The sequence below is a fragment of the Pinus tabuliformis genome, chromosome 2_2, assembly GCF_031772625.1.
Source record: "Pinus tabuliformis cultivar Carrire ecotype Pingquan chromosome 2_2, CPIR1, whole genome shotgun sequence".
In the NCBI taxonomy this organism is placed as follows: Eukaryota; Viridiplantae; Streptophyta; class Pinopsida; order Pinales; family Pinaceae; genus Pinus; species Pinus tabuliformis.
The window spans coordinates 1,204,317,847-1,204,336,726 of record NC_142300.1 but is presented as its reverse complement, the minus strand read 5'-3'; the positions used below and the strand labels follow the sequence as shown (position 1 = coordinate 1,204,336,726).

General features: G+C 39.6%; 1 protein-coding gene across 4 annotated transcripts in view; it reads left to right on the top strand.

Moving 5' to 3' along the window:
• Nucleotides 1-18,880, top strand: part of LOC149197817 (phosphoesterase) — a 418,111-nt gene that overhangs the window by 154,948 nt on the left and 244,283 nt on the right. For all 4 annotated transcript variants that reach the window (XM_089405981.1, XM_089405982.1, XM_089405980.1 and 1 more), the window contains one exon: nt 2,971-3,047. In XM_089405981.1, coding sequence (XP_089262107.1) covers nt 2,971-3,047 — 77 coding nt within the window. The remainder of the gene's footprint in view (nt 1-2,970; nt 3,048-18,880) is intronic.

Below are 18,880 nucleotides of genomic sequence, written 5' to 3'. Positions count from 1 at the left end.
TAGATAGGAATAGAGAGGGTTGGATTGTAGCCTACGGGCAGTAAGAAGAGAGAGGCCACTGATTAGAAAATCAAGCCAGAGAAAGAAAACCCTTTGTAAATATTCGTTTATACATATATAGAGATTCGATTTCTGAGTTGTGCAGAATATGGAGTATTTCCTATTGTTTTAAGAATTATGTGTGTGTGAATTAGGTTATTTCCACATAATATATATGTGCAGGGAGTCCGAGCAGAACCAGAAAAGAGGACAAGCGTGCAGAGAGGAGAATAGAGGTGAATTTTGGATGCAGTGAACGAATATGCAATGGTATTCTGGCTTGAACATTTTAATATTGAACTTACCGGGGTTCAATACTGATTGCGGGTTATTAATTGATCTTGATGAATTCTGTGTGAAGAGGACCAGAATCTCATAATAATAAAATGAGTGGTGTGATCAGTGCATTATGTTACAACTACATTGAAAGATGTGACTTCAGAGACAATTCGTAATTGGGTTTCGAATGTAGAAACCGCACATTACATATTGAGATCAATTGCAAGAGAAGTAAAGTATGATGTCAAGGGTTAGAAATGGTTCTGTGATTCAAAATTGCTCTCAGAATGCGTGGGAAAGGCAGAGGACATAATACATTGAATTGTGAAATTAATATATGCATTGAAGGAGCCGTCGTGCAAGCCTGTGTAATTAAATCAAGCTCGTTGTTGAGTTATGACTGGGGTAAAGTTGCCGCGTTTCAAGATTGCAGCATTTAAAGATGGAGGTAGTCATCCTTTAGCTCACCGTCCATCTTTTCAAGAGACCAAATGATTAGGAGAGCTTAGATTTGGTAATTTCTATGTGGAATGCGATGTGAATTACATTAAAATTGCGTCAAAGAGAATTGAAGGTAAGAAGGTCACCTTTGTTCGAAATTGAAATACTTATGATTGTTGGTTGAAATAGAACGCAGACCTTTCTGTTCATTGTGTAAATACGAATTTAATTTATGCTCTGTTTATTAACCAAGTTTGAGAAGACATTGAATGAGGATCATTGGATCGACACAAGCGTACTCAGCTATGTGTAAAGTCCTCTTTGAATATGGTTTGCGTCTAAGAAGAAAATGGCTCAAAAATAAAAGGTAAGGAGTAATGTGTGAAGGGTTGCTGTGAGAATTTGGGTCCATTTCAATTTTAAATACATCTAAGCATGAAAATGTAGGTGTAAAGAGAGAATAGTAGTTTTTGTAGAGTGGCGCAACGAGAGTGTTGAATATTGAAAGTTCTGCATCATTTATTTGTTTATTAATGTGAAGTGGAGGAGCAAGTTGTGCGTAGTGCAATGAATGGTTGATGTGGTGTTGGCGGGCAGCCATATTGGCTGCATCATCTACCCTCTCTGCCTTGTACTCTCCGGCCCAGGAAAACTTCCCTCAGGATACTATCCCTGCCGCTCACTGTAAAAGATCACTTCGAATTCTTCTTCCGGCAATTGCGGTGCTTCAGAGATTCGATCTTTTGATCTCTCACTTGATGTGTCTTCCAAATGCCCATCAAGCCTCCTCTTATAATCCTCCAGTTGAGAACCAACGATCCAAATTAGATTCTAATCAATGGCTTAGGTCATTTTGGCTTGATCCTCTTCTTCTTCTAGAAGTTTCACCCATGGTTTGATTAATACCCTTTAATTATTTTAATTTCACCCATTAAAAGTAATTAATTATTTTAATAAAACTGTCTCTAGGTGGAATTTCCCAAAACAATTTCTGGGTATTGTGGAATACATGTGTCCTAGCCTCTCTGCAAATGTTGAGGCTTAACATCCGGTGCTAACAGAAATCAACAATTAGTGCCTCTATGGGGCTTAGGGAAACTCACTCTCTACTTTCTTCTGGTACCAGGATCAAAGATGCTAAGCCCTCTTCATCAAGGAGATTTTCAGACACAAATGTCACCTCCTACATCCCATGCCCCGCCCTATGACCAAGCCAATTACCTCATACTTGATCTGTTAGATTGAAACAACAAATTACTATTAGAGTTCCAAAGCACAACAGACAACAAGATGGTGAGACTCTGTTTCTCATCAACCTCCCCCTTTGGGAGTCCACCTAATACTATTGAGACTGGTATGTCCTCAGAGCATTAGAGAGATCCGGTCCAGACAGATCTAGATCAGAGCACGCTCAGTTTGTCAGACTACCTCCCAGATCCAATGGAGAAACTAGAGATCCATTTGGAGTGCACTTTGACGCAAGATGGGCTGGCCCATACACCAATGATCATCCCGACAAAATGAAGGCTTCCATAAAACCACGAGTACACAAGAGAAATCCACCAAAAGCCATCCAATCAGATTAGGGACCAGGGTGCTTAGGTGAAGCTTCAAAGGGACAGGGCATGGTCCGGCCACACAACTGAAATATAGTGTCAAATTGACAAGGCACAAGTCTAGGATGTCTAATACAGGGCCTCACGTTGTTTTATACATGGCTTTTGTCTTTGTAGCTTGGGTTTACAATGGTGGTGAATGTTGACGGAAAGAATCTATGTACTCCTGCTGACAAGAGGGATAACAAGTCCCATTGACCTACTTTTGTGGTCGTTTGACTGACATTAATAAAGTTATCTTATTCAAGGACATTTATATAAATTCATTTCATTTGATGCTCTCCTAATTGTTCTTTGTGCTATTCAACTTGCTCATTTACTCTCATCACAGCCACACATGCTGCCTGCCTCTCTAAATTGACAAGCTTGTGACATATCTATATTTGTCAGGATAAGAATCGGTGATGACTAATTGTCCAGATATGTATGCTTAGATAGCAGATACTTGAAAATTTCTAATAAAATACGAGAACATGCTTAATGTATTGGGAAATTTTAGGTTTCATCTAGAAAGAGTGATGGGATGATTACTTTTCTTTAATTAGACATATCGTGTCTCATACTAAATATATCCTCTGGTTGTCATGTTCATCAGGAAGATGGTTTGAAGGCATCAGAAAAGATTGCTGCCTTTGATTTTGATGGTTGTCTTGTTAAAACCTCTGTCAGGAAGTATGCTTCTGTCTCCACTTAATTGATGCAAATGAGCCAATTGTTGAATATGTTGCGCATGTTCACACAAATTAGATCACTGTTTAACACGAGTATTTGCAAATATTTGTTGTTAGTTGGAGCTTGGCAGAATGAGAGGTCAGAATTAACCACGTGTTTAGTGTTTTTTTTTGTTTCTCTCGTTTTGTTTTAATTTTTATAATTTTTAACAACAGTTGCATTCCACTGCAATTATTAGTATTGTATTGCTTCTATTGTTGTTGAAACTAAGTGATGTGAAATATGTACATTTAATGCTGACAGACTCAAATGGACAAACTGCAACAGTGCACCAAAGCTCTGTAGACTGTTGTGAAACAAATTCTACATCTTGATAATAATCAGTTAACTGATTATGGAATACTATAAATCCACACTGATTTTGCATCAAATGTTGGTTAAATCTAGCAGACATATTGCAGCTTAAAAATAACCTGTACCATAGAAGTTGTCTGCCCAATTAATGCTAGTGTTTAAGAGTTTCTTGATGAGAGAAAGACCTAGTTGCAAATAATGTCAAGTGAACTTTGATTATAACTGTCTTGTAGAAGCGGATTTTGTCGTGCTGAAAAAATGTAATTTAATTAATGTACCCATTGAGTTGCATGTTTCTGAAATCCATGAGCAATAGTTAACAAATGATCGATTTTGTTTCGGTTCTGCATAACGAAAGAACAGAAACTCATTATATCTTTCTTTTGATTCAGTTGTGGTAGTTCATTTGATGATTTGATCTCATTTTATCTGTGGGATTTCACTGACTTATTTCTAGCTTTGATGCAAGCTAAAAATCCTTGACTCTGTCATTTCCGTATCTTTTTATTTTTTAAAATAAAAACTAATCAGTTATTCATCTATGAGTGCTTGAAATTGTGTTTTCGTCCTCTCCTATCATTTATGCTATTCCTAGAAGCTCTAAGGGAAATTATCTCTGAGAGGATAAAGGGGAGCACCTCCTTTTTGAGTTCTTCCAAATGCAAATTAGCACTGTCACAGGTTTCTTTGGTTAGAGGTTGTGTCTAAATCTTCTTTAGATCATAGAAGAACATAGGCCCCAGCTGAAGGATCATTGGTATTGCCAAGTTGTCAGTCATTAAAGGACCTGAGACTGAAGCTGTCCATTGATTGCAGCCATACAGGAGTAAATGGAAGATTCAACTGTCTACAAGATCATTCGACCTCAAAACTTCTGTTAATGCCTGAATTGGGCTCTTGGACCAAAAAAATGTTTGAAGGGGAAGCCATTGTTGTTGGAACCCTGATTACGAATTTGAGGAGTATGAATTGCATGAATAATGCCAATAGGCAAAAAAATGCCTTGCAAAATCTCTGCATGATGTGCCGCTAATGTTCTTACAAATCATGGAACTATTGCCACAAATTCTAGCAGGCCTTGAAGAGGGAAACCCTACACGTTATAAACTTGCAAATCATGGAATTATTACCGCAAAATCTAGCAGGCCTTGAAGAGGGAAACCCTAATCACAACCAAAATCCCCCGCTTTTTACATACTTTCACCGATGGGAGGAGTCCCGGTGGGAAAGTGTGAAGTGTAAAAACTTCTGGATAACAGAAATATATATAGAAATAATTTATTAATAAAAGAATAGACAGATGATGTCTGATTACAATGGGGCTCCTGGCTTAAATACCGCCATGGACACCCTTTGGGAAAGGGCATGATCTTATGATCGTGCCCTTTCATCTAATTAAACCTAGAATTAAAAAATAACCTAAAATTAACTAATTTTTTACATAACATTGCCTTCCTCTCGAAAGAATGCTTTGTCCTCAAAGCATATGTAACGACGGATGTTGTTGAAGAATGATTCATTCTCCCAGAAAGCGTCTTCTTCGGGTAAGTCCTTCCACTTGATCAGATACTCCAAGATGATCAAAGTCACACACTTTAAAAGATCTTGGATTAATCTCTCAATTCCCGCTTTTTGGAGATGTGGATATCGGTATGGCTTGATGTTGATGGGGTTTGACTCTGTTTTAACTTCTGTTCTACGCTCAATTTCTGTATTAGGCGGCATCTTCATAGGTAGGTCTTGAATCTCTGGTGATTCTTCTCTGGTCATATTTGCAGATAACATTTCTAATTGGTGACATTGTATTGCATAAGCAGGTGCTCTTCTTCGACTCAGCTTCATCATCTGAGATGATGATACAACATGATTTTCTGGTGCTTGGAATCCATGTAGTTTGTACTTCTGACCTCCCCATTTGAATTTTATAAATTGTACTTGATGGTTGGCGGCATAAGTACCTAAAGTTCGTAGCCATTGGATACCTAAGACTACATCTACTCCTCCTAATGGTACTGTGAAAAACGGAGACTCTAAACTGAAGTCTTGAATCTGCAATTTAACCTTATGGCATTTTCCCACCTTTTCAATCTTCTTACCGTTAGCTATCATCACTTTCATGTTTGGTAAGGGAAATGAAAATATATTGAGTCTCTTTGCCATGGTTGCATCTAGAAAATTGTGTGTGCTTCCAGAGTCGACGAGAACCACTACGTTGTTCTTCTTTATGTGTCCTTTTAACTTTAAAGTCTGAGGTTGTGATATACCTGTCATAGCTGATAATGATACTTGTGGAATACTTCCATCATCTAGTTCTGATGAGAATTCTGGGGCATCTTCTGTGTCTTTTACGTCATAATCTTCACTGTTTGAATCATTGGTTGCTTCACAATTATATAGGTTCTTTGGTTCTTTTCCTTTAACACATCTATGTTTGGGGTCCCACTTCTCACCACAGCGTTTACATTTACCTTCTTTTATCCTTTGCATTTCCACATTAGATTTTTCATCTTCACGACGATGTGGTGGAACATATCTTGTATTATTTGAGTCCACATACTGGGGTATCCTTCGTCTTGCATAAGCTTTTTCCGCTGTTGACCAAAATATTGGTTCGGATTTCTTTTCGGCTGTTTTTGCTTTTCGTCTTGCTTCTTCTATAGATGTAATATCATGCATCTCAAGTTCTGCTTGTAAATGGGTTTTGAGTCCCGAGATGTATGACTGAATTAGACGAGATTCGGATAACCCAGGTACTCGTGTTACTAAGGTCTCCCATTCTTGAGTGTACTCATCGACACTTCCTTTTTGTCGTAGTTTGATGAGTTTTGAAAAGAACTCTTCTTCCTTTACACCTTGGAATCTTTTGAAGAATGCATCTTTAAATTTCCTCCAGCTAATGACATGTGTTGTCTTTTTCCACCACATATACCAGTTATATGCTTCTCCCTCCATTTTCATGGATGCATGTCTGAGCTTTTCGTCATCGTCAGTGATGTCATATATTTCAAAGTATTCTTCTGCTTTATTTATCCATGCAACATTGTTTTTTTCGTTTCCATCGAATTTAGGCATCTCGACTTTTGCCCTTCGCTGGTATGTTGCCACTGGTTGAGCGAAAAAAGGGTGTTGATTGGTAAAGTTATCCCAGAGTTGCTTGTTTGTAAAGACTGTGTTACTTGCTTCTTGGTGGGGTGTCGCTGATTTTTTTGGGGATTCAACCTTGTCATGAGAGTCTGTGGACTTAGTTGAATCCGACGAGACGTGTTCTTGATTCTCTTCACCTTCTTTCAGTAGTTGTTCGGGCGTACAATTCGACCTTTTACACAGAACTTTTAACATTGTTAAGACCTCTTTGAAGTTTACTTCTGTTTGGACATGTTGACTTTCCATTTTTATCTCTATTCGATTTGTCGTATCTTCAAGATTTTTGATTTTGTCCGCTTGCTCCTCCAGCTTGCTCTCAACTTTATTTAATCTTTTACTGACCTCGTCATGGTTGTTATTTATCTTTTGCTCTGCCTCCAACAACCTTTTCTGGAAATCCGCCATTGTCATTGTCGACATTGAGCGGGTTTGCGGGGGCGTGTATTTATCTGCCAGTTTAAGGGTTTTCCCTCTTCTTTTTTTTTTCTTTTTTTTTTTTTTTAAATAATTAAATTAAATTAATTTAATAATTTAATTTAATTAATTATTATATATATATATATATATATATTTTTTTTTTTTTTTAAATTAAATTAAATTAATTTAATAATTTAATTTAATTAATATATATATATATATATTTTTTTAATTATAAATTATAATAATTATAATTTATAATTATTAATTATTATATATATATATAAAATTTAAAGTTATAAATTATATAACTTTTAATTAAATTATATATATATAATATATAATTAGAATATGATATATATATATAACCGAATCACCAAATCACGTTATAATTTTTTTTTATATATATCGTTTAACTTTTAACCGGCACGTCTATTGGCGTAACCCCTTGCCTATTCAAACAAATACCGAATATTACCGTAACTCCGCAGCACGTTGATTTAACAAACCGTAACGCAGAGCTGGCAGCACGTTGATTTAACAACCGTAACGCAGAGCTGGCTATTAGTTATAATTATTTTTTGCATATGTCATTAAACTCTGAACAGTCACGTATTCGAAAAAACCAGTCACGTATTCGAAAAAACCGTATGGAATAACACCACAGGCTGGCAATTATATCGAATATCACTGTAACCGCAGGCTGGGTCGATGGTGGTGTATGGGACAGTGGTGTATGGGACGGTGGTGTATGGGACGGATGCAGCGGGGACGGGGGACGCGGACAGTAATTTTAATGGCTGGCTACGGTTGAAGGTGAAGTCTGTGGGCAGAGGCTGTGGAATTTAGATGGTGGGCACAGTTGGATAGCAGAACGAACTGCTCCGATACCAGATGAAGTGTAAAAACTTCTGGATAACAGAAATATATATAGAAATAATTTATTAATAAAAGAATAGACAGATGATGTCTGATTACAATGGGGCTCCTGGCTTAAATACCGCCATGGACACCCTTTGGGAAAGGGCATGATCTTATGATCGTGCCCTTTCATCTAATTAAACCTAGAATTAAAAAATAACCTAAAATTAACTAATTTTTTACATAACAAAGTGATCACTTACAATAGGTATTCTAAGGTTGAAGTGTTAAATGACCTCGCTAGGAGGTCTTCTAGAAAGGCACAATTTTGGTATAAGGCTTAGAAGGAAGCAAATCACTTTCTATGAAGAATTCTAGAAATAGAGGAACAAGACCTAGGGTTTTGATTGATTTGACGAGTGTTGGAGTAACTCAAGGTCAAGGCAAGGAGAAAAGGTTTCTTACAATGTATATTAGCTAGGCCAAGGCTCATGAAACCTTCAAGAAAGTCCTTAAGTTGAGGGAAGAAAAACTAGGGTTTCCCTCTTAGTGCAAACAACTAGGGCAAGAGAATTTATGGATGAAATTGAAGTGGATGCCCACCAAATTGATAGGTTTTGTGGCAAACCCTACCCTCTTGATGTTTAGGCTCTCCAACCACCAAAATTCTCCCTCCCTAGAAATTCATACCATGCCCTAGATTCCCTCTCTAGCCTTGAAAGGACCAAAACTAAGGACACAGAAAATTGTTGAATTTTTGTAGCTATGGTCGGTCTTCATAATTGTTATTTTAGCACTCCAAATAAATGTAATAATATATTCAAGACATGTACTTCATGTCGACTTCAAAAAGAGGGAAATTTGAATTTTCAAATTATGTATTTTTGCCTCCAAAAGTAAGGTCGACTTCAAGTCAGCCCATCCCTAGAATAAAGTCAATTCCGACTCATTTAAATTTGATATAAAGACCATTCAACATCCTTCAAAGGGAAGTTCATATCATCTCTTGTGCAAGGCAATTCACATTACTTCTGATCAAGCGAAAGAAGAAAGACAAGGGCAGGTTGAAGTGAGGAAGCAAGTCAAGCTCTAGACAAAACTAATCTCTGCAAGAAGATCAAATTTCTAAACTAGGTAGAAGGCTGATTTCTGATCGAAGACATTTCTTGGGTAGAAGGTCTAATCACCGAGGCATAATAGACCAAGTATATGAGGCTACTTATTCTGCTTGACTAGGTTTGACCTAGGCCTATTCATGGTCAGTTTGACCTCTGCCTTAATTGATAAGATAAGGATGGATCTCTTGTTGAATTTATTGATTTCTCTAAGTAAAAGGTTGTTGGGTCTTTTCCCCAAGTGGGTTTTCCCAATGTAAATATTTGTGTTTCTTGTTTGGCCGTCTCCTTATGATCCTACTATCAATTTTGTTCTACTGTTGAAGATCTTATGTGTGATTGCTTTATGATGAATTTGAATGCAAGAAAAGATTAATGTAAGAAATTATAAGAAGTAACTATCAGCTAGAAGTTCCTATGAAAAATCAACATGGTTTCAGAGCTATGGTAAAAGGAGCAATCAAAGGAGGTCAATGGTGCTACGAAATCTAGTATTAAGAGGAGGCAATTGTGTTCTCCTTCTAGGTTTGGTCTATTGGAGTGTGGTTCTATGCAAGAAGAAGGGTCTGAAATACAAATCTTTCTAGCCCATGTTTGTTGAGCTGTGTGAGAGGGCCGAAAGGCTAGTGAGGTTGCGAGAAGGAGGCCCAAACTCCCTTAGGTCAGAAGTAGAAGGGATTAAGTGCTGCAAGAGGTTTGTTATAGGGTCGGAAAACCTCAGAGGAAAGATTCAAAGGCTGAAAATCTCAGGGCTATTGCAGTAGGCTGAGAAGCCTCATACATGGCTTTAGAAGATTCGAAGTATCTCAAAATGGAATACCTTAGTCAAGCCAACCGAGTTGTCTTTGTAAGATTGGATGGATGAAGTGTTTTGAGTATCACATGCTTAGTTCTCTTTGAAATGTGAAAATTCTATCACTACAACAACTGATTTATTTTACCTACTTATTTCTGGATAAGTTATTTATGAAAATCCTTTAGTAAACATTAAAATAAATTCCGCTGCAGATATCACATCATAATATAGAAACAAACACATGCACAAGAATTAACACATCAACACAAATATTTGGGACAATTAGTCCCCGAAAAAATCCAATGTGTGAAAACCGGTGTAGCAAGGGAGGATTTTATTATTCAACAATTCTTCAATACAACCATGTGCCAAACTAGCTTACCCAACAGAGAGAAAATTCTTTAGCACTTTTCCCAGTCTTAACGTCAGCTTGGCTGACCTTTGTGTAGCTCCCAGACCCTCTGTGTCAGCCCCTGCCTCTTTGTGTCAGCACTGGGCCCCTCTGTGTCACCCACGCAGGCCCTCCAGTGACTGCGTAGTTTACTGCCTCTGCGTCTGCTTGAGAGGCTCTGCGTCTACCTCTCCAATCTCTGCGCTGTTCCCCTAGTGCCGTTCCCGACTCTCTGTTCCGTACTTGCTGCCTCCTGCTGCTCTCCAGACCACTAGTTTGAATTTCTTAGCTAACCCTACTCCAGAAATCAAACTGAATGGTCTACCTCAGTGTGTTCTCCAATTGACCCTCAAGCCTCTTCTTATACTTTTCCTGTTGGTCCTTCAACGACCGAGGTTAAATCTCTAATCAACGGCTAAGATTATATTTGGCTTGATCCATGACTTTTGGAACCTTCTAACCTAGTTTTATATATATATATTTTTTACAAGATCGGATACTTATATATTATAAAACATAAAAAATGGGACTATGTCCCAGTACATATGGAGAGATGAACTCGGTGAAATTGGAGCAAAATGGGAACGCAGTCCCAATTTCCAATTCACTGTTCATGTTTCTTGAGATTTGTAAAACATACCGACTATATTGTCGGAGGAACTGGCCTAATAGGAGACAAAATTTACATTGCATGGAAAATTAACTAAGAAATCACCAGAATTGATTAACTGTGTCATCAGGAAGCTGATCTTTCTTTTCACTGAGCTTGGTTGATGCTTCACCTTGCTCACTTTGGTTCAGAGTCCTGATGTAACTTACTGCTTCTTCTAGGTGCTGGCATTTCTCTTTGAGCCCTTCAATTTCGGCTTTGTTTCTCAAATTTCTTTCTCTTAGATTTGTTTTCGGACTCAACTTCAGCTTTGAGATCATTGAAGTATTTGATAAATCGTCCTATCATAAAACAGTGTGCCTTGCAGAGAGCACAACTGCTGTTGGTCTCAATCAGCTGCAGAGTTCTGTGCAACTCAATTTTTTTGCTTTTCTCTTTTAGAGCGTTCTCTCTTGCCTAGATTTTGATTTTTTCTCTTAAGTTTTTTATCTTGGATTCCCAAACGAAGTGAGGGGAATCGATTACATCGTATTCCCAGCTGTCCTTTATAATCTTGCTGAACTCTTCCTTGCTGTCCCAATTTTTATTATATTTAAAAGGGATCGGCCCATAATTCCCCAGCTTGTCTAGAATCAGAACCACAAGCTTGTGGTTGGAGGCTGTAGCATGTACAATCTTGCTCTTAATGGCTGAGAATCCTGTAGCAATGCTTTCTTGAATTAAGATCCTGTCCAATCTTTCTTTGATGTTTTGAGTTCCAGCTCTTTTATTGCTCCAAGTAAATTTCCCATTACATGGAGGAATGTCCAGGAGTTTTTGAGCTTCAATAATTTCTTCCAGAGCTGCTCTAGATGGGTCGTTGAGATACTTCCCTCCCATCTTTTCTTCGATATTCCGTATTACATTTAGGTCACCTTCTAATACCAACTTGTTTCTTTGACATTCTTGCACCTCTTTTTTTAATTTATTCTCAGCATAGTGCTTTATCCCTGAAGTGATTTGGAGCGTAAATGTTTAACAAGGTGTACTCTTCATTTGTGGTTTTATTTTTGAGATCTGTTCTAACCCACCAGTTATTCAGTTTTTGACTAGTGAGATCCCACTTCCCTTTGTTCCATATCGTGCCGATACCTCTTGAAGCTCCAATGGAATCTATCGCTGTTCCTTCAAAACTTTTTTGTTTCTTCATTATTTTTTGGAATTCTTGACTGGTCACTTTGGTCTCTTGGATCATGAAAATATCTGGCTATTCTTGTCTTAATAAATCTCGGACTGCATTGATTTTTAGAGAGGAGCCTAAACCCCTGCTGTTCCAAGAGACCAAAATCATTATTTACCTGATTTTTGATGAGCCCCGATCTTCTCCTTTTGCTTTTCCCCGCTTTCCTTTTGTTTAGCCAAGAAAGAGTCCATTGGTTGTTGGGTGCCTGTAGCCATTTCTTTTGCTGTTGCCTCGTCTCTAATCTCTTTATTCGATTTCCTACCTGCTTTTTTTGGCTGCTCTGAGGTATTGTTGGATTCTTTAACTTTGTTTCTAGTGAGGATACGTTCAATGGTGGGTGGAGGGGATGGAAAGTTCTGAATGGGGGAATGGATGACAACTAAAGTTTTGTCGTGAGATGGAGAATGTGGGGATAATGGTTCTTCTTCTTCCAAGGTTTCAAAAGGGTTAGATGTCGAGGGTATTGGCTGAACCATGTTGAGGGGAGGAGTGGGGATTGCAGTAACGTTTTCAAGAGGCTGTTTGGGGTTTGGGCCAGATTGTTTGTTGGTGGTTTTCTTTCTCTTAACTTGTTCCCAGGTACTTTCATTTACTTCTACATTCTCAACAATTTCAGTTTCTTTTAGTTTGTTACATCTATTAGCAAAGTGACTGTATTCATGGCATACCTTGCATTTGAACGAGATTTTCTTGTAATCCAACTGCTGGATATGAGTCCACTGATGCACCTTGATTTTTATTGACTCCAGAACGCCCTTCCCCAAGTCCACTTCTACACAAATCCTGGCGCAGGCATGCATGCTGTCCTTTGGTTTGCATCTTTCAATGTATTGCCAACTACATTTTCGATTGCTTTGACCGATTCATCTCCCCATCAGTGAAGGGGGAGATGGGGCAATCTGACCCAAACCGGAATGACATTTGGGATGTCCGTCTCTGGATCAAAGTCTGGGGACCATCTATTCAAGTATAGACCTCTTGAATCCATAAAATAAGGATTGCTTCTGAATATTAGGTTCCGATCTTCTTTGGTTTCGAAGAGGAACGTGTAATATTCCCTGCTGCAAAATCTTATTGCTATTTTCCCTTGGATATTGGTGCTCCAGTTGCGCTCCACCCACTTCTGAACTGCTCTGGGGGAGGGCCACAGTCCAGTGAACTGGCCAACCAGTCCTCTTTCAGATAAAGAAATAGCAGCTTTCCTGGGTAGACTTGGAGGTAAAGATATTTCTGGAATGTCTGCAAGTTTTTTGACGAATTTCGTTGCTGTAGGCTTGATTTTTGGTGCTCCATTCTCTGATATTAAAGAAGCGAAGGCCACTGCCTGTTCCTCAGGGCCTTGCAGAAGAGGTGAATTGCACCCTGCCATGAGGGGCGAGAGACGAGGAGGGCCTGCAGCAGAGCTGCTGAGAGGAGAAAGGCCAAGCCCGATTGCGGGGATGCCAGAGGCTAAAGGAAAGAGGCCTAGCAGCAGGGGCTGCCAGGCAGAGGAGCTGCAGGAGGTAGTGGCTGCAGAGGAGCAGAGCTAGGTCAGAGCCTGTGCGCTGCTAGCAGAGCATATTTTGTCCCTAACCTAGTTTTATATTAATACCCATTAATATTTTATTTTTCCTAAGTCTAACTCCATTAAAAATATTAATTATTTTAATATCTCCCAAACCGGTTAGAATCTGCCCAAACCATTTCTGGGTCTTGGAGAACTCATGTGCTTTAGTCTCTCCAGCAATTTTCAAGGCTAGAGCACATCCGATGCAACCCCAAATCAACACCCCCTCTTAGCGAGGACTGTGCTATAGTAATACTCGACACTGAGCATTATTGATCATACGACATCGGTACCTGTGCTGATGCTAAGCCTCCCTACCCATCGTCCTTTGCACTGCTGCATCCTGTACTCCTGCCCATGGCTCTATCATTGCCACTGCTACATTTGTACTGTAGCTCCCTCTGCATCCGTGTTGCTACTGGCCCATCTTTCCAACACTGCATTTGCACTGCAACTCCCTTTGCATCCGTGTTGCTGTTGGTCCTTCTTCCCAACACTGCATTTGCGCTGCAAATCTTCCTCAGCATGTTGCATCGTGCTACTGTTGACTGCTACTGCACTATAGCATCATACCCATTTCTGCTATTGAAATGGATTCTTATCATCCCCATATTCTCCCTGAAATAATCAAACTTGGTTCTTCCAAGGGCCTTGGTAAGTACTAAGGATGTCTGCCACCTGTTCTCTAGTAGGAGTGTACCTCAACTATACAGCTCCTCATTGGACACAACCTCTGACAAAGTGACACCAGATATCAATATGCTTTGACCGATCGTAAAACATTGGATTCTTAGAGAGCTTGATGCAACTTTGATTATCACACATGATCCTGGTGGCCTGCATCTTTCTTCTGAATAAGTTCACAAGTAGTTTTCTAAGCCATATGGCTTCGCACGAAGCTGTGCTTGCGGCCATATATTCCACCTTTGCTGAGCTCAGAGCCACAAATTTCTGTTTCCTACTGCACCAGGAGGTCATCTTTGATCCAATGTTGAAACAGTACCTAGAGGTACTTTTCCGATCCATTAAACTTCCTGCCCAATCTGCATCAGTAAATCCACTCAATCTGATATCGTTACTCCTGGTGTACAAGAGTCCATAATCGACTGTTCCCTGTAAATATCTGAGAACATGTTTGGTTGCTGCCCAGTGCACCCTCTTCGTCTCCACCATGAACTGACTGAGGGTGTTGACAGCATAGCAAATGTTTGGCCTGGTGTTGACCAGATACATCAGGGACCCTAGGAACTGCCTGTATAAGGTGGGATCAACATCCTTGTCTTCTGATGCATCAATCTTCTTCCAGTTGGTGATCATTGGAGTAACCATGGGTCTATAGTCCTCCATCCTGAATCTCTTCAGGATTTTTGTAGCATATCTCCCTTGCCCAAGGAAGATTTCTCCCTTTTGTTGCCAAACTTCCAAATCCAGGAAATAATGCATTCGTCCCAAATCCTTCATGTCGAATTCCATGGCTAGATTCTTCTTGCAGTCCCCGATGAACATGGATGATCCTGTCAGGAAGAGATCATCCACATATAATACTAAGATTAGAGGCTCATTCTCTACAACCAGATAGTGGAGATTTGGATCTGCATCACTCTTGACAAATCCGATTTTTTGCAAGTAGCCATCGGTTTGACCATACCATGCTCTAGGTGCCTGTTTCAGCCCATACAAGGCTTTCTTCAATTTGCATACATGAGACTTCTTCTCATGTGTCTCAAAGCTCTTTGGTTGTTCAGTTTTTACCCCTTCTTCTATCACTCCGTTCAGAAATGCCATTTTGACATCCATCTGATGGATCTCACACCCCATCTGTGTTGCAAGAGATATCACGGTTCTAATAGATGTATACCTGGCTATCGGGGCGAAGGTCTCTTTGTAGTCAATCCCTTCCTTTTGAGCATACCCCTTAGCCACAAACCTGGCTTCGTATTTTTCAACACTATTGTTTGCAGCGTATTTGATCTTGTAGATCCATCTCGAACCTACCACCAATCTATCTTGAGGCCTTGGCACTACCTCCTAGACATCGTTTACCAGTATGGAGTTGTATTCCTCTACCATCGCATCGAGCCAAACCTGATCTTGAGTTGCCTCCTGAAAGTTGGTAGGCTCCCCATCTTGAGCTACTAATGTTTGATATCTATCTGCTGTTTTCGCTCCCTCTTATTGTTCCTTGGCGCACCAATGAAGTTCTTTGCATCTCACAGAATCTGACGAAGTTTTGTGCTCGTTCTTCCTTTGCCAACAGGTGCTTCTATTCTTCCTTTGCCAACAGGTGCTTCTGTTAGCTCCTTTTCATCCTGTGATTCTTCTTGACCCGAGGAAGAATTATTTTCTTCCGTTGGTTGAAGAGGTTTGACCAATGATTCCTCTTTTGATTGCTCCTTGGAAGGCATTTCTCAAGATTTTCTGAAGGCTCTGTCCTCCATGAACTTCACATCTCGTCGAACTACTACCTTCTAGCTCCCTGGAAGATCGATTCTGTATGCCTTAGTGTTCTCGCTATATCCCACTAGATATCCTTTCTTTGCAGTTTGATCTAGCATCTTCCTCTTTTCTTCGAGTATGAGGCAATATGCTAAGCTCCCAAATATCCTGAAATAACTGACTTCAGGCGTCTTCCCTGTGAAGACTTTCTTTGGAGTAATCTTGCCCAATGCCCGATGAGGAGTTCTATTCTGAACATAGACTGCTGTGTTGCATGCTTCTGCCCACAAGAATTTTGGCATATCTTGATCATATGTCATGGCCCTAGCTCCTTCTACAATAGTCCTGTTCTTTCTTTCTGCTACTCCATTTTGCTCTGGATTGTAAGGCGCTGTCCACTCTCTTCTGATGCCCTTCTTTGCGCAAAAATCAGTGAAGTCCTTATCGACATACTCTCCACCTTTATCTGAGTACAAAACTTTTATTTTCTTCCCAGTCAGATTCTCCACCAGAGCCTTGAACTCTTTGAAGTTTGAATCAACAGAAAACCTCATCCTTGGTCTTCAAAAAATAAATCCAAGTTTTCCTTGAGTGCTCACCAATGAAGGTAAGGAAGTACTCGGCACCACTAAGAGCTTTAGTGGACACGGGTCTGCAGATATCTGAGTGTATCAATCCTAGTACACTCTTGGCCCTGTTTTTACTTCTAGGAAATGCTGCCTTGGTATACTTTTGTAAAGCACATCCTCTGCATACATCATCTTGTTCCATACTAAGATCCGGAACACCTGTTACAGTGCTCTTGAGAATTCTCAGAGTTCCATGGTGCAAATGTCCCATTCTTCTGTGCCATAGTTCGTTCAAATCCTTGTCTCCATGATTGCCTATTAGTGCCATTGGTGATTCTAGTTGTAGTCTGTACAACCTGTTATTTTTGATCCCGATCTGCTCTTTCTTTTTCTAGCTCAGGTGTTTTACATATACTTTCTCCTTGATGAAGAAAACGTCATAGCCTTTGCCTTGAAGTTGCGACATAGAAAGTAAGTTCATCCCCAATCCTGGTACATGCAGCACATTGGTAGCACGAAACCGCTCTCCCGTTTCTGTTTGAAAAACTATGGTACCCCTCTTTACTGGAGTACATTTTGCCTTGTTCCCCATGGTGATTTGAAAGTTCATCTTCTCCTCCTGATAATCTGAGAAACATTCCCAGATTCCCGTCATATGCCAAGAGGCCCCAATGTTTATATACCATACCTCTGATGATGCAGAGCTAGTCACACAAGCCACTTCTTCTTCCAACCTGGAAGCCAACATAGAGAAATCGAAATCACTTTCTCTTGTGCAATTTTTTGAAAATCTGTGCGAGTCTCCTGATGTAGATGCCTCTGCATCATGGTCTCGACCCATAATTTTTCCTTCCTGTCTTTGATTACTTGCTCTGATAACCATATGAATATTCTATCACTGCAACAACTAACTTTTTTACCTACTTATTTCCTAATAAGTTATTTATGAAAATCCTTTAGGAAACATTAAAATAAATTCTGTTGCAGATATCACATCATAATACAAAAACAAACACATGCACAAGAATTAACATATCGACACAATATATTTTGGACAATCAGTCCTTGGAAAAACCCAATGTGGGAAAACCGGTGCAGCAAGGGAGGATTTTATTATTCAGCAATTCTTCAGTACAACCGGGTGCCAAATTGGCTTACCCAACAGAGAGAAAATTCTTCAGCACTTTTCCCACTCTTAGCATCAGCTTGGTTGACCTCTGTGTAGCTCCTAGACCCTTTGCGTTAGCCCCTGCCTCTCTGTGTTAGCACTGGGCCTCTCTGTGTCACCCACGCAGGCCCTCCAGTGACTGCATAGTCTGTTGCCTCTGCATCTCTGCCGGAGAGGCTCTGCGTTTGCCTCTCCAACCTCTGCGTTGTTCCCCTGGTGCTGTTCCTGACTCTCTGTTCCGTACTTGTTGCCTCCTGTTGCTCTTCAGACCATTAGTTCGAATTTCTCAGCTAAGCCGCTCTACAAATCGAATTGACTAGTCTCCCTCAGTGTGTTCTCCAATTGACCCTTAGGCCTCTTCTTATACTTTTCCTGTTGGTCCTTCAACGACCGAGATTAAATCTCTAATCAACGATTAAGATTAGATTTGGCTTGATCCATGACTTTTGGAACCTTCTAACCTAGTTTTATATTAATACCCATTAATATTTCATTTTTCCTAAGTTTAGACTTAGGAACTCCATTAAAAATATTAATTATTTTAATATCTCCCAAATTGGTTAGAATATGCCCAAAACATTTTTGGGTCTTGGAGATCTCATGTGCTTTAGCCTCTCCACCAATTTTCAAGGCTAGAGCACATCCGATGCTACCCCAAATCAACATGAAAAACGTGTTTTGGACAAGCACTAAGAGAAGTCACTCCAACTAGTCACTTTGTCTCAGATTTGATGAATATAATCCAACCTGAATATAAGACCTATGGAGCAACGCTTGCATTGATTGAGGAGGCAACATTGTTTTTAAACTAGTAGTGTTTTAGAGTATGACCATGGACCTTTCAATCTGGCATCAATTGCGAATTACTCTGTGGAGTGATCAGTGGAAAAACCTTAGATAAAAAGTCCAAAGAATCTCATAAGGTGATTAAACATATTTTGAAAATGCCTCAATCAATGTCAAATCCAACAAAGGTATCTTTCGTTGAAGGGTGTGTAACTACAACAAAAGAATTATGACAACCAATGATCAAACTCTTGACAAGAAGAATCTCATCTCTGTAGCACTATATGCAATCAATGGAAGACACCGAAGAGACTGAAGCTATGTAAATCATCTCTATACTTAAAGGCCAAAGATTTGGGAAGCTCTGTGGAAGAACTATAATGAGTTATCTGAAGGTTTATAAAGCTTATTTGTGACA